General features: G+C 34.5%; 1 protein-coding gene across 2 annotated transcripts in view; it reads right to left on the bottom strand.

The window, feature by feature from the left end:
- Nucleotides 1-14,317, bottom strand: part of LOC127426476 (striatin-like) — a 62,405-nt gene extending 48,088 nt beyond the window's left edge. For both annotated transcript variants that reach the window (XM_051673328.1, XM_051673329.1), the window contains exon 1: nucleotides 13,941-14,317. In XM_051673328.1, the coding sequence (XP_051529288.1) occupies nucleotides 13,941-14,150 (210 nt within the window). In that variant the 5' untranslated portion in view covers nucleotides 14,151-14,317. The remainder of the gene's footprint in view (nucleotides 1-13,940) is intronic.
- Between the last annotated feature and the right edge of the window lie 2,249 nt (nucleotides 14,318-16,566).

The raw sequence follows: 16,566 nt of genomic DNA, 5'->3' as shown, positions 1-16,566 counted from the left end.
CTGGAGAAATTTCAACCAACAGTTCTAGGGGTTTCTGATCACAAGAACACGTCCTGTGTGAATGGCCTCTTAAAAGGTAGCCGCCTATCTAGAGACAGCAAGTCAGCTAATATGTCAAATGTCAGTCTTGGAGAGTTGGGACGGTAAATTGTTAAACAGTCATACGGATGAACACAATCTCTACTCATCTCACTTCCTTTCAACGGTGTGAGACAACAAACTGTCAGTGAAGAACAAGGTGTGACGCAGGGTGTTCCTTCAGCATTTACCTGACAGAACAGGCAAGCGGGAATACTGCATACCTTCCCATACAAGGCCAGACTTGCTTTAACAGGACATGAGCCGTGAACGCAAGCATGCAGGGTGGCATTTCTCAAACGTCTTAGGATCTAAAGCTGACGTACTGGTTCTCACAGGACAGACGGCTTTCCAAATGACCGCTTTTCCCAGCAAACAAGCTCACGAGGCTAAAAGTGCCAAAAGGTCTCATTTCACAGCTAAGAGTTAATTGGTTATTAGCCGGAAATCCAAGTACATAAATTGAGAGTTTTTACTGTCAGGAATTAGCCAAGTGAGCAGATTACAGCAAGATTAGTACACTAATTTGGCCATGTAAAAGGAAATAAGGGCATTTGTGATTGATTTAGTTCAGGAGTAAAGGAGCTTTGCATCAAGCATAACTGTGGGGCGAAATATTTAATATTCAATATTCACCATATATGAGCAATGATTATGTTGGCAATATAAAATTAAGCGATATGGTGAATATCACAGTTAGTGATAGACCGATATATCAGTTAGGGGGATTAATCGGCCAACATCTGTTTTATATTAATGTGCAAAGTTTAAGCACACTGTGTTTATATGTGTTTTGTTTCACTGTAGAAATGTTGTGTACATCTCATTTGCTGTTAAGTTGTATTATTTATATCGGCCATTCTACTCTCTTGATATCGGCCATTAAAAAACCCATATCGGTCAAACACTACTTTTAATGCGCTTTAATCGTCATAAAGTTTCCAGAAAGATTATGTCACTAAACTAGTTTCACAATCCATCTGGTCTTGTGAGGTTGAGAGCATTAAGATGTTTGAACAGCATCTCTCATTACAACGTCATGAACGAAAATGGTTTTAGTATTGGTAAATTTTGCAGATTTGTTTGCATCATCACTCATAAAATTGTCACTGAGGTCTCTACATATTTCAAATATTAAAAACAGTAATATATAAATGTACAGAAAGATAAATATAATACACAATTCTACACATTTTACCCCAGAATTCTCATTAATTCTCAATGTGAAAAATGATGATCATTATAAAATTCTCAATACTGTAACTTGACAAAATTATATATCATTTAAATGGTAAAGTATTTATAAATAATAGTAGTACTAATATAATGTAATTTTTTATGAATTGGTTTGGAGTTAAATATGACCAGGACATGTTCTTAAAGGGTTTCGTGATTGGTGCATATAGATGAAAATAATTTTTCGGTAATATCATTTAAACTAGATTTTTACTAGGGATGCACGATAAAAAAAATTATCTTCCAATCCGATACCAGTGTTGTTTTGTTCTTGATCAGTTAAGAATATCTTTAACTAACTGTGCGGAACTGATTGGAAATACTCTTTTATATGTAACGAAACACAAACTACACATTATTTCATTATAAAACAGAGAAAACAAAAAGCGATTACATAAAAATGTGACACCTATTAAGAAAAACTGTTTTCTTAACACTATAAAGATGTGTGCATCAAATATGACACACAACGTTTGATGGCTCCTGTTTCACTCTCTGTTCAAGCTCATGAGCCAAACAACATTTGGTATGTAAGTTTCACATGTTTATGACATCATCTAGTGGTTATTTGTGAAAACAAAGTGGTTTCAATGTTTATATTGATCTATTTAAAATGACAAGTGACTCTTATGTTGGGATAAATGACAGCTTATTTTAATAAAGTAAAAGTGACAGTAATGATTATATTGTTACTGATATTTTAAAATGAGTATTTGCAGAATATAAGCAACTTGTGCTTGATTAAAATTTTGAATATTATTTTATTGAAAACCCCCTATTGAAATCCATGTATCAAAAGGCTTTTGAGGAATATCTCTCAATCATCATTACATTCATGCACACCACAAAAAACATCACAGAGCTTTGAAAATTCTGACATGTACATGTTATAATATATAAAGTGTGAACTAATATTTCTGTGTATTTTCATATATGCAGTCTGCTCTGTCATTATACATTTCTCATTATTTTACATTATAAGCTATTATGATGTCTTCTTTCCATAAGTTCCTGAGACCCAGTGAAAAAAGATTTACAATGTTCCTTTTTTAAATGTCAATATAGTGTTTGGTGCATTAAATACATATGATTAAAATAGTTATAAAAAAAGAATATTTTTCTCATATTGTATTTGTACAGTGATACATTTCAATCCATATTTATAGACTAAGGAGAGGAAGCTGTCATGGCCAAACTCAAACATTTGGTATCTCTGAAAAGCCCAGAGAGTCCTCTGATAATACCCCAAGATTTACCTCTGTAGAAAAACTTCAATAACATATGTCCTACACAAAAATGAGGATAATGACCTTTAAAGCCTAATGTATCAAATATGATACAGAAAAAAAAAAAAGAAAATACGATTTCTTTTTATAGTTTGTCTAGTTTGGTACTAAAAACAGTTTGATGTCAAAAAATTATAATTTTCGGACAATTCTTTCATATGTGAGACTCTACAGGGTAAATAGTCTACTGGATAATGCAGCAGCAAAACTAACAGTAATTTCAGTAAAAGTCTTTATTAGAAATGAAACCAGTTCTCTTTACACATTTTTTTCAACTTGTATTAGGACTCTGTTCATTTTAGGTGTAATAGGATATCAGTCCACTTTTCAATGACACAGTTATTCTTTTGGATTTAAATATTATTGTGATTTAATATAAATAATAAAATAATAATTATTATAATTTTTATTGTTTTGTATATTCAATAATAACAACATTAAAAATAATAAACAATAAAAAAGTTATTATACAATAGTAATATATTTCAGTTGTAATCCTGGGGCTTTTATTTTGACGGAACACTCCAGGAATACGCTGACCTTACAGTGTCTGATTGTGGGCTAGTTAACAGTGAATTAATATAAAATTTGTTTTCAAAACCTGATGAATTGCATGCAAACTATATATTTAATTTATTACAAGGAGATATTTGAGATTCACAAAGCTATCGTAAACTTTACATTAAATGCACAATTCATATGGACTACTTTAATGGTGCTTTAACGAATTTTTGGAGCTTGATGTTTTGACCATTACATAAGCATGGTATTGGATTTGGATTGGGCTTGTCAGACCAATGGCTGCATCCCTAAACTGTATTTTAATTCTTGCATTAAATATTTTCAAATCTACTTTGCAACAATAGCCATTTGTAGAAATTAATGATGAAAAAGCAACATAATAAATAGACAAATTAAATCATCGTGACATCAAAAAGCTGAAAAAGAAATATTTTTTTTTACTATATTGCCCAGCCCTAGAAGGCAGCTAGAAACTCATGTACACAGGGCGTCAACCTACCACACCCGACAACAATCCTCGAGCAAGGAAACTTGAGAAAGCAGGACACTCAGGCTTGTGTGAATACGATTGGCTGTTTCAACAGGTCTCCTCTGCATGCAGCTCCGATGGCACACACAGATGGGCACGCATTCACACGCTTGAACACGTCCATGCATACACAAACCCAACGACAGCAGAGGGAAACCCAGACCTGGATGAATTATTTACTTCTGCATTTGTCCTCTGGATGAACATCCTGTCCTTCCTAATGGTTCACAAGGAGAGAAACTCGCTGCTCTGAAGAATGACGACAAACTTGGAGAATCTTAGATTAGAATCGAATTACACAAACGCATCAAATAAGGGGAAAGTCACAATTATTGCTCAGTCTCTCACGATGTTCTGAATGCAATGTGTGCTTACTGTGCAGTTTATACTCCATACTATTTTTTTAAACCGCATGCAACAATAAACATTTTAAATAGCATTATGCTACACTCATCATGACGTTACATGTTAATTCTGGCATCCACTTACTGTGCCTAAAAGAAATAAAAGAAAATAAATGGTTATTTAACATTTTGATGTGATTATGTGTACAAATGTTTTCACTTTTGGCCATCTGATCAAATAAGGAGTGAAGAAAGAGATGGTTGATAGCTATGCCATTCTGAACATGCTCTATATTACAGTTATTATGTCCATTTCTGAAACTTTTTTTTTTCAAATTGTAAAAAAAAAAAAAAAAAAAAAAAAAAAATTGTTTACTCAAGTTTAATTTTTTACTCTTCTTACTAGTTTTAATTAAGTTACTGTTACTCTCTAAACCCTAAAGTTGTCATTAATAAATACAATTAAGTGGTCCTAATTAAATAGTACTTAAAATCTCACATTTTAGAATCGCAACTCAAATATATACGTTCTTTAAATTTTGGCTTTGAGTACTACTAACTCAAAATTATGAAGTACAAAATTACATCTGTGTGGAATACCCATAAGCCCTTGCACTTGAATAAATTATGCATGTTTGGTCAAAACAAGGGAATTTATGAAAAAAAAAAAAAAAAATCATTGTTATTTAAAAATGTATATGGTTTTAATTCTTATGATTAGTGTTGTTGTAGCTGGTTGATAGTTGTGATTTGTGTGAAGTAGAGGTTGACCGATATATCGATTTTACCGATTAATCTGCGCCGATAGTTGCTTTTTGGAATACTGGTTATCGGCAAAAATATATGCAGATAGTTGCGATAGTTTTTTTATTCCTCCGTGTTACACTGATAACGCGAGGGCATGCAAAGAAAAATGCGACTTTATGGAAACGTCCCTCATCAGCACATACGTGTGTCCAACTTCATATATTGTGAATAATAATAATAATAATAATAATAGATAGGCTATAAAAAGCTCAATTTGGTCAATATTAAATATAGAGCACTGTAATGGAGCCAAGTCTCCATCATTTCAAAATAAGAGTCACCGGTGTATTTCAGGCATGTTTAGAGTTAAAAGTCCCACATTATACACCCAATCTTCTTTTTTTTCCTGATTGTTATTGGGATTTTGGTTAAAAAAATAAATAAACTACATCTGGGATTTGATTCATTTTGCACTCTGGCCTCTATGTCCGTGCAGACTAAGAAAATTTAATATTCTATAAATCGATATTAAAAACTATCGGCTGATTAATCGGTTATCGGTCTTTTCCACAATCTAAGTTATCGGTATTGGCAAAATCCTCTATTGGTCAACCTCTAAGTCACCATTAGGGTGATTAGTGTTACCTCTGCTGAACTTGGAGATGCTAAATTTAAGCCATTCTTCTTTACTCAATTTTACTTTACAAAAGTGCGGATTTATGTGCACTAAGAAGTACTGAGGAGAATCAAATGTGCCATACGGCTAACCGAGATTCCTGTCATAATTTCCCTTATACTGTATAAGACATGCTATAACTCAATTTTAATAATTAAATAAAAACAATGATACCTTAATCACAGATGAGTTAAGTTTACTTGTAACTAGTTAATGTTACTTAAAAAAATTAATTTCAGTTTACTTCAGCCAAATACTGTAAGTACGTTTACTTAAAAACGCATGCAAACCTTAAAAAAACAAACTACGGTCAACGTATTAGATTTTTAAGAGTATAAAAGCAATTTGACAGCTGTCAATACCAGTTTCAATACCACAACACAATACTAATTACATTGAGAAAACATTTCAATGTTCTCGAGTAATTAAGACAAGTAAACAGAATGGACGATATGGTTATCACATGATTCAGTTCAATATATGATATGAGGTTCACGATTTGATATAATCTTGACTCCATTTAATTACACTTTAATAAAATATTACAGAAAAATTTTTATTTTCTGAAAGATTTTTTGAGCAAAATGCTCATTATATTTTCTCATCAAAATAAAGTTCTTTAATACACAATATAAATGCACAAAGTTTATAATAAGAGTTGCTCATATACCTTTTCCTATAAGAAAAGATCACAAACAAATAAACTTTCATAATTAGTGGGCTACATTCAGACTGATCAGGTGCAGAACAAGCAACAGAATTGAACAGAACATGTCCTGAAAAAAAGTGTTATAATGTATATTTTATCTTTTAATAATTTGTCTGTCATCATTATGATTATAAAAAATGTACTTTGTAAAAATAAAAAAATTCTACATTATATAAATTAACATTATATCATGAAATTATGCGCTATCACTGTTTGAAATAATGTGTATAATTTACTAGTAATAACACTGAGTTTACATTCATTTGTATAAGAAACACTAAAAATGTTACTGTCACTTTAAGAGTTCAACAAGCAGTTCACAGTGTTCCGCTTCAGCAAACATTAACGAGAATCTCTCGGTTTCATAGTGCATCCATGCTGCATGAGATTAAAATTAATATTTCTTTTTACTTTTTTATGTGACTGTAAAGAACAGATTATATTAAGACATTATTCAATGAAAGTGGAGTCGCCTCATCTTTGATGGACACACATTACACGGAGCTTTAATCTCAAGCACTTTTCATCAAAACAAGGTGATGTTCAAGGTATTCCAGTACTTACACGTCTAAAAGCACTTTAATGACCTTGTGTGAACCCTGTAAACAGTGTAGATAAAAGTGCAGTAGTGGTAAAATCACATGATAGAGAGATTATGATGTTTGATGGGTCATTTCATTTATGATCACATGCACAGAAAACAATGTTGCAAATTTCAAAATATCGAGTTATGCCACGCTCTGAAATCATCCACCATTCGTTAAACGAAAGTTTGTTTGCAACCATCTGAAAACTGCTATGGACACCAGGAAGTAGGAAAAGCAGTTTCCTGTGCACACACACAGGGTGAATTTAAACAGTAAGTAAAACGTAGTGTGCACATTTCTGTGAGTGGAAAGAAAATGGACATCCAGACGGGCTGACACCAAAGCAGACGCTCATGTGGGCTCAAATGACGATAACTGACACGAGAATATTAGACAAGTGTTCCTCACGACTGGACGCACACCTCACATGCTGTCCAGACATCACTGATGTGGCCAGTCAAAACACAGTTGCACAAACTCTCTGACAACATTTGCCTGTCTATCTCGTACACCTGTATTCAAATGTTGTGGCCTCCCATCACCGCAAACACACCAAACCATGTCAGTGTGACCTGTGCCAACATCCCCAATATAAAGACTCCATGGAACAAAACATCAAGCTACATTTTTACGCCCGGCACTGTTACGTGAAGATCAAGCGTTATAACTAGAGGTTGACCGTCATAAATATCGGTTTTACCGATTAATCGGTGCCGATAGTTGCATTTTGGAGCTATTGGTTATAGGCAAAAATCAACACCTACGGTTGCAGATCATTTTTTATTTTTATTTTCTCCATGTCGCTCTGTGACCAAAACCCTTCATCTGGTGAATTTATAGGGTATAAAAAGCTTAATTTTGGTGAATACTTACATATAGAGTATTGTACCGGAGCCAAGCCACTGTCACCATCACTGGTTATTGACTGATTTTACAACTATTAATACGAAATGCTATTAAAAAAAAAGACACTTTATTAAATGGTTATTTATATAACCTTTATTGATTGTTAAGTTCATGTTGATTTTGACTGACAGTGTTACTAGGAAAAATTTAACAAACTGGATAAGACAGTAAGAACGGCAGTAAAGCTGTTAACACCGAACATGAAATTGAGGTATTGGGTGTTGTGTCGATCATTTTTCCTTCAACCATTTACAATGTTACCCCAAAAAAGAAAGGCTGTTTAAAGAGTTAGTTCACGCAAGAATGAAAATTCTCTCATGATTGACTTACTTTTAAGCCATCCCAGATGTGTATGTCTTTCCTTCTTCAGCAGAACTGAAATGAAGATTTTTATAAGCACATTTCAGCTCTGTATGTTTATACAATGCAAGTTTGATGGTCCAAGTCATATTTAGGCAGCATAAATGTAATCCACACGACTCCAGTCGATCAATTAATGTCTTCTAAAGCAAACCGATAGGTTTGTGTAAAAAAATAATTCAATAATTAAAACTTAAAACAAATAAAAAAATAAAAAATAAAAATCGCTTCCTAACAGTAGTTGATGCATCAGTGGCGTAAGCGCTATGGCACGTTCACGCGAAAAGTCGGAAGCGTGTGCTTTGTACACAACAAAGGAACGAACGTCACGCAAGAGTTAGGTCATTTCAAACAGCAACGATTTCAAGTTAACTGGAGTCGTGTGGATTACTTTTATGCTGCCTAAATATGACTTTTGGACCATCAAACTTGCATTGTATATACATACAGAGATGAAATGTGCTTATAAAAATCTTCTTTTCGGTTCTGCTGAAGAAGGAAAGACATACACATCTGGGATGGCTTAAAAGTAAGTCAATCATGAGAGAATTGTCATTTTTAGGTGAACTAACCCTTTAAGACATTTACAAATGCGCTCCTTGACGCCAAATCTGACGCAACATGTCAAACGACACCATATTTGATTTGCGAGCTATAGTACAGTGGAGAGGAAGATTATTGGTATTTAGAGGTCGACCGATATATCGATTACCGATATTAGGAACTATTGGTTATCGTCAAAAAATCCACACGGACAGTTTTTCCCTGTTGCGTCTGGTGCTGGGAAGGGTCCGCTGTCATTATACAGAATGAGAGCGGTCTCTAGAGGCGAAATAAAAACAATCACTTCACTGATGCCTTGTGCTGTTTGTTCTGACAAGTGAGACTACAGAGCGAAAGACTTCAGATGCGGATTTAAAACATCAACAACGAAAAGGTATGTATACAGTACACTACAGTACACATTGTCATATCATTATAAAGTAATTAATTTGCTGACTAGATGCTGCATTAGTAGAAAACAGCAGTATGATAAAGCCAACCTCAAGCAGTTAGAACAACGTGACAAAAATACATGCAAGTCCTACCCAAATGTTAAATGTCACGATTGTTACCATCTATTACCATCTATTTGCATTAGTTTATATCCAGCTGCTCATGTTTATGCATTTGTTAGTCAGCTAAGTTGCATATTTAAAGCTAGTGATGTGAGAAAGCAAATTAATATCTTCATGCAGCCGAGAGAAACGTGTAAACAAATCAGAAACGCGTTTGATTTCAATCCAATTTTTTTATCCTCACTGATTTACGATGACTTCAGATCGATCACATTCTTGCACTACAAAAGGCTAGACACAGTGCAACAAATAGAGTTTAACAGAAAGCAGGTGTCTCAATATGCTTTTCAAGTTCTTTTTAATTAGACACATCATTATAAAAACAGTGCTCCTGCATGAGACACTGAATAAAAACAAAGGGAAACAAAGAAGAATGGATGGTTGCAAAAGAGTTCAGTGTGAACAGCCCCTTACAGTTGGTGGAGGTCTTTGGCCATTGCATCTTGCTCTATTATAAGCGTTTCTCAGATTAAGCAATGAGTTGTTTAAATGCTTTGTCAGGAAAGATGTTCAACTTGGAAAAGTGTGTCTCGAGATCCTCGTGTTCGGTTACAGTCTGTTGTGTTCTGTCTGATTGAACACCCCCTGACCTGTGCTCATAGTCTGAGCCACTTCACCACCGAGTTCAGCCGGATACCACTGCTATCTGTGAATATTGCTACTCTACATACAACTGTACTGAACAAAAAACAATGTGGTATTTTGCTGTTATTATGAAGCTTGAGTCTGGAGTAGTAGGAATCAGTGCAAGTGTTACACCAGGTGAACTGTCTATTGAAGCATTTCCCCACCCATTTCACTTTTGACTTGTCATTTGAGAATGTGGAACGACTAAAACTTTTTATTTATTTATTTTATGCACATTAGTTGAAAATGAAATGCTCTTTTTTAACAGGCAGGATAGGAATGTTCTTTGCAATAATATAACGGTGCTGAATGGTTTATGTATTTATTGCGCCCTCTTGTGGACTAAGGAAACAACGTCAATTTAAAAATGAGCTGACTTTAAAATTTGAATATTAGTTCATATATATTAATATTTATATATTTATTTAATTTTAAAAAGTACAATACATTTTCATGGTTCAGTCAGTACTGTTTATTTTTGTAATAAAGTTCAGCATTATTTTACTTTGAGTGTTATTTTTTGATTCAGTATCTATTTTAAAAACTATCGGTTGATTAATCGGTTATCGGCAGGTACTGCCCAACTTGGTTATTGGTATCAGTAAAATCCACTATCGGGCGACCTTTATTGGCATTTAACAACTTTAATTTCAATATGTTCATCAGACGAAGCTATTGTATCTTATCGTATCATGTTTTTTTTTAATCATTTTTAATCTTGACAGCTTCAGTCCTCATTCACTTTCATTACATGAAAAACTGTGGACAGGGTATTCTTCAAAAATTCACTGTATGTGTTCCATGGAAGAAAGTAAGAGGGTCAGTAAATAGACAATTTTTTTTTTATTTTTGGGTGACCAATTCCTCTCTGGTAAAACCTGGCATTCCTGAGAAAAAGAGAGAAAGAGAAAGAGAGAGCTGAGCCTCATCAGCAGTGTGAGTCACCGACATCATCTTATAAACTCAACAGATTCTGTTCAGTACCATTTCTCAGAATCACAGTAACTCCAGCACTGCCTACACACAACACAAGCCTCTTGCACACTCGTTTGTGATGCTAATGGGCCTTTAATTTTACACCGTGGTGTCTCATACTTCAGGTTGCATGCTACACTGGAGTACTACATGCAAACAGAACAAATTATATTCATTTCAATTGAAAGTGCCCAAGGGCGATTTCAACATATACCGGCATCTCCTGCACGCTCACCAACTCTGAGCTATGACAGTTAGGCATGCTAGTTATGAAATAATTATTAAAAACAGCTGATGACAGAGCAGTCAGGGTCGTTAATCTGCCCCGTGTTACACATTAAAGGAACAGTTAAATCAAGAATGAAAACTCTGTCATTACTTACTCACACTAATGTCATTTATCTGTAAGACGCAAAATAAAAATGTTCACCCTAACCTCATGAAAGCGAGTTACATGTTCTCCCAAACATGAGTTTTTTTTATTTATTTATTTATTTTTATCCCCTTTTCTCCCAATTTGGAATGCCCAATTCCCACTACTTAATAGGTCCTCGTGGTGGTGCGGTTACTCACCTCAATCCGGGTGGCAGAGGACAAGTCTCAGTTGCCTCCGCCTCTGAGACCGTCAATCCGCGCATCTTATCACGTGACTCGTTGTGCATGACACCGCGGAGACTCACAGCATGTGGAGTCTCATGCTAATCTCCGCGAACCACACACAACTTACCACACGCCCCACTGAGAGCGAGAACCACTAATCACGACCATGAGGAGGTTACCCCATGTGACTCTACCCTCCCTAGCAACCGGGCCAATTTGGTTGCTTAGGAGACCTGGCTGGAGTCACTCAGCACATCCTGGATTCGAACTCACGACTCCAGGGGTGATAGTCAGCGTCAATACTCGCTGAGATACCCAGGCCTCCACTTTTATGATGTTTTTGTCACTATTAAATCTTGACAGTCATGGTCACTATGAACGTCATTTTATGGAAAAGAGCTGCATGAAGATTAGTCAAAAATGTTCCTTTTGTATTTGGAACAACATTATGGTGGGTATTTATCATTTTTGAGCAAACTATACCTTTAAGGAAAATTAGGGGCAACCACTGCCTGGCCAAGAGAAGTCAACTATCACATGACCGGTATAATGTCCTCTTGCACATTCTGGTTTGTCCTCTATTCGACATGCATAATAAAACACGTCATTTGCAGGGAATGACTGTATGGACATCAGGGTAAATGGCCCATAAATGCCACGCACATTTCCACATCATTCATTAATCAATCGCTGCCTTTTAGGTCTAAATATCTCATCTCATTCACTCTGTATGAGCAGTAAATCGTGACATTGTACAAGGATACACAAACGTTTACCTGCCACTATTAGGCTACTAGACCAAGGCTTTAAGATGCTTTTACATCATGTTTAGATTTATTCCTGCCGGTTTATCTTATACCACTTACACAAGCATAAGCGACTGATCAAAAAGAGACAATACAAGTATTACTCAATTGAAATTTGGTACAGTGGCTCTATGGAGTAGGCACAAGGGAGCATTAATCACTTGAGATTTCCTCATAGTTGCAATGATACATTGTCATGAAGCATTAGTGAGTTGTGCAGATAAAGCAGGCCAATGGTGACACAGAGCTGCAGGTTTCGTCTGGAAAGCTCTCAATAACCCCTGATGTCACCAGTTTTTGACTGCTTTTGTCACGCAATAATGGAAAACAAAGGCTGATATTTCAGAAGCAGAATTAAGAATTCTGCATGTGCATTTTTGGAATTCCATCGCAACACAAAATCAAAGTAAACGATTCAGAATAAATGTCATAAAGGGAAATAAATAAAGTAACAACCGATTCAATGTCTAACAAACATGTCCAGGTCATATTTCACCCAAAAAAAATCAAGAGTTAAAAAAGAAAAAATCTGAAATTTTCTATTTTTTGGACCATTAAGATTTTTGCATTGTGAATTCATTAGTGACATTTTCAAGACAATTAATGCCCAAATGTTTTACTTTTTAGTTTGTTTGTAATTCTCATTATTTTTAATCATGGTACTTATTATATTCACGTTACTGTACAATAATGAAAACTGGGATGTCACCTGTTTGGACACAATAGGACAAAAGTCACTACTAGAGGTAGACCGATATATCGGTTTTACAGATGCTTTTTGGAACTATCATTATCGGCAAAAATCTATGTTGATAGTTGCCGATAGTTTTTTCATCATTTCGTCATATCAAAATAAGAGTCCCTGGTGTGTTTCGGGCTGCAAAGTCCCACGTTTTCTTCTGGTTATTATTGGGATTTTGTGTTGGACAAAAAACTGCATCTGGGATTTTATTCAATTTGGACACTTTACCTTTGCCCGCCATAGTAAAGATTTTTTTGTTGACATTTAATAAATCGATTTTAAAAACTATCAGCCTTTCTCACCACCTTAGTTATCATATCGGCAAAATCCACTATCGGTCGACCTCTAGTCACTACAACCAATGCTACCATGATTTAAAAATACATTTTTTATTCAAATATATATTTTTTGTTGTTGTTGTTGTTGCAACAAATCAAAAACAAATTCAATTTGCAACAGATATTAATAGTGAAAACAAAACAAAAAAACATTGGCCTTATTGTCTATATGCAAAATATAATTATTTTTTTATATAAATGACCCAAAAATGTTCTTGTCAGGCTTTGTGAGATTCACCCTCATACTGATGCATGTAAAAAAACATTTCTTTTTAGAAATTTTGCATGCATATTTTTAGAATTCCAAACATCAATGCATGCAGAATTCTAATTTATGTTCTGGAATTCAGAATTTTACATATTGCATTGGAATTTCAAAACGGAACATGCAGATTTCTAAATTCTGTGTTTGAAATGTGTGTGTTTGTGTGTATAGATCTATGTGTGTGTGTGTGTGTGTGCAAATTAATGATTTCTTTCTCCTGTTAGTTTTAGTCACAGTACATGAATGCAGATCTCTTGATCAGCCGCTGAATGCGATGAAATGGATTGAGTTACAGTACAGAGAGAAGTTTTTGTGCTGCTGCGGTGAATGTGGAGGTGTTGTGTGTATGTATGTGTGTGTGTGTGTGTGTGTGTGTGTGTGTAGTAGCACGAGAGAGAAAAACAAGCCCTCAATGTGTGTGTTGCTGACTTTTGGCGGACTGCGTTTAAATTGCCTCAGAAAATAACGGGCAGAGAAAACGCGCATTACCTGCAGTTCGGCCCGTTCCACCTCCCATTGCGTCCGCTCCACCTCGAAACGGGCCCACTCGTGCTGCAGAAAGTGTAAAATCCCCGGAATACTGTACTGAGCGCGGGCCGCCTCTCCGCCGTCACCCGGTTGTGGCGCTTTCGGTCCGCCGGAAAGAACCGAGTCGTTATTGTTGTTGAAAAACACACCAGGGCCCGCCTGCTCGTCCATGGCTAGGCCGGGAAATCGGGGGTCTGATCGACCACACGGGCGCTGTGTTTCGTCCGATCACTCCCTCTCTGTCCGCTGTAATATCCGCCTCAGAGCTCGAAGGGAAACGGGCGGCTGCAGCTCTCAACTCACCGAGAACTGCTGCTGTCTGCTGTCACTTCATGACGTTTCCGCTAGCGCCGTCCGATTCGCTATTAAATGATTCCTTTGAGCCGAATCATTTGAAAGATTCAATAGAGCCGATTCGCAAAGCGTTTGTGAATCACTGGCAGTCACAAATGAACTTTTTCATTAAAAATAGAAAGAAAAAATGCTCCTGATTTGATTTTCAGGAGCTTACATTTATGAGGGCATTATTTCCCCAGTCAAAACAAACTGAGTCTCATTTATCATGTCAAATACGTCAATCAATTCATTAAAAGAAATAAAACAAAAAGATTGCCCAACATTAATCCAACAAACTAATATAGCCTACCACAATATGTTTAACTAGAAAATAGTATATTTTTTAAGAACTATAGCAGATAATTTATATATATATATATATATATATATATATATATATATATATATATATACTAATTAATAACGAGAAAACATTTTTGCTGCCACATTTTTAATTTTAGGGGCATTTTTGCCCCCAAGCCTCCTTAATTTCTCACCCTGATTACCAGTGCTTCAGTACCAAGATGATACTAAATATAAATATACATTTATTAAATAATATACAATATATACTGTATATAAATATATTTATTACCTGCTATAGTTCTTTAAAAATATACTATAATCTAGTTAAACATATTGTGGTAGGCTATAATTGGTATGGTAGTCAATATAAATATACTTTTACTATATAATATACCATATATATATATATATATATATATATATATATATATATATATATATATATATATATATATATATATATTAATGATACTGAATATCCACTGATTAAAAGGGCAGTTGACGTAAAGCATAAGCTATGTTTGCAATAGCATACCACTGTTATACACTTTCTCCAGCATACAGATATGTAGTATGACAGAATAGAGTGTGCAGTTCAAAACATTACAATGCCACACAATCATTAACTTCTTCTCCTTTTTTTTTTTTTTTTTTTTGTCACTGTCAAGTTTTTAGCTTAAAATATATAATATGTAAGAGAAAGTTTGTTTTTAGTGACATATTTTATATTACATTAGATGTATTCACTGTTGGATGAGTTACTCTAAAAAAGTAATTAATTACTAAATACTAATTACATTGTCTACAGTGTAATTAGATTACTGTCTGAAAAGTAATTGCATTACTTAACACTAATTACTTTCTAAAACCCTGATCAACCTCGACCAGATAAAAAATACAAGGATAGACATGAAACAGTTCTTTTAATTCTTTCAAATAAATCATATAAAATCAAATAAATTATTCATGAACTGGCCAAAGAATTTAAAGGGGCAGCGTTAAATTAGAAAACATATATTTTAACATTAGACATTACATTTCGATTTTAAATTCACTATTGTTTAATATAGAATTATTTAGTATTTAACACAATTACATCAGAAGTAACTGTAATTAAATTACTGAAAAATTAAGTGTAATCCCTTACTTTCTTTTCAATGAAGAAGTAATTTAATTATAGTAATTAATTACTTAGTAATGCATTACACCCAACACTGGTTATATTCTATGTACAATATTCTATCATATGTCAAATACAGTTATTTTATTTAGGAATTTAGAGAAAAAACAGTTTTCGCCATTTTTAACCTTATATTTTGCAGTTCACTTTTGTTCTGTGGTGTGACAAATAAATTTTTAAAAGTACAAATATTCCAAGTAATCTCTCGCTTAATATGACCTTATAAAACTGTATGTAAAATACTACACAATGATTAGAAAATGTTGTTTAAAAGTAAAAATAAAGCATGTCACACTGCTGTCACTACTTGAAATATATCAACCACCCAAAAAATGCATTGTTGACATGATTCTTTTATTTTAAGATGGTATTGTCAGGCACAAAACATGATCAGGACAGTAAATGTAAGGACATCATTACACTGGAACACATAAGCTTAACCTAAACACTTTAACATGGTAGTGGAACATTCTGGTTTATGTAACTTAATCGAAAACATACAGTTAAACAGCAGTATCTAACCAAACGTTTACTGAACAACATAACGCCTTAAAACGTCGTGATAGAGTCGAGTAATGACTCGAAAGAATCAGTGAATTGGTGAATCAGTTCATTCAAGCGAACCATCCGAACGTACCAACTCGCTGAAATGAATCGGACTTCTCAACGCTGGTTTCCGCTCAGCTCACGCCCACAAGCAGGTCAACAGATCGCTGTCAACACAAAACGCGCCGATTGGACAGAACAAACAACTCGCAATCTGAA

This window comes from Myxocyprinus asiaticus, chromosome 35 (genome assembly GCF_019703515.2).
Source record: "Myxocyprinus asiaticus isolate MX2 ecotype Aquarium Trade chromosome 35, UBuf_Myxa_2, whole genome shotgun sequence".
NCBI lineage: Eukaryota > Metazoa > Chordata > Actinopteri > Cypriniformes > Catostomidae > Myxocyprinus > Myxocyprinus asiaticus.
The sequence above is the reverse complement of the archived record's forward strand: the minus strand, read 5'-3'. Positions and strand labels throughout refer to the sequence as shown.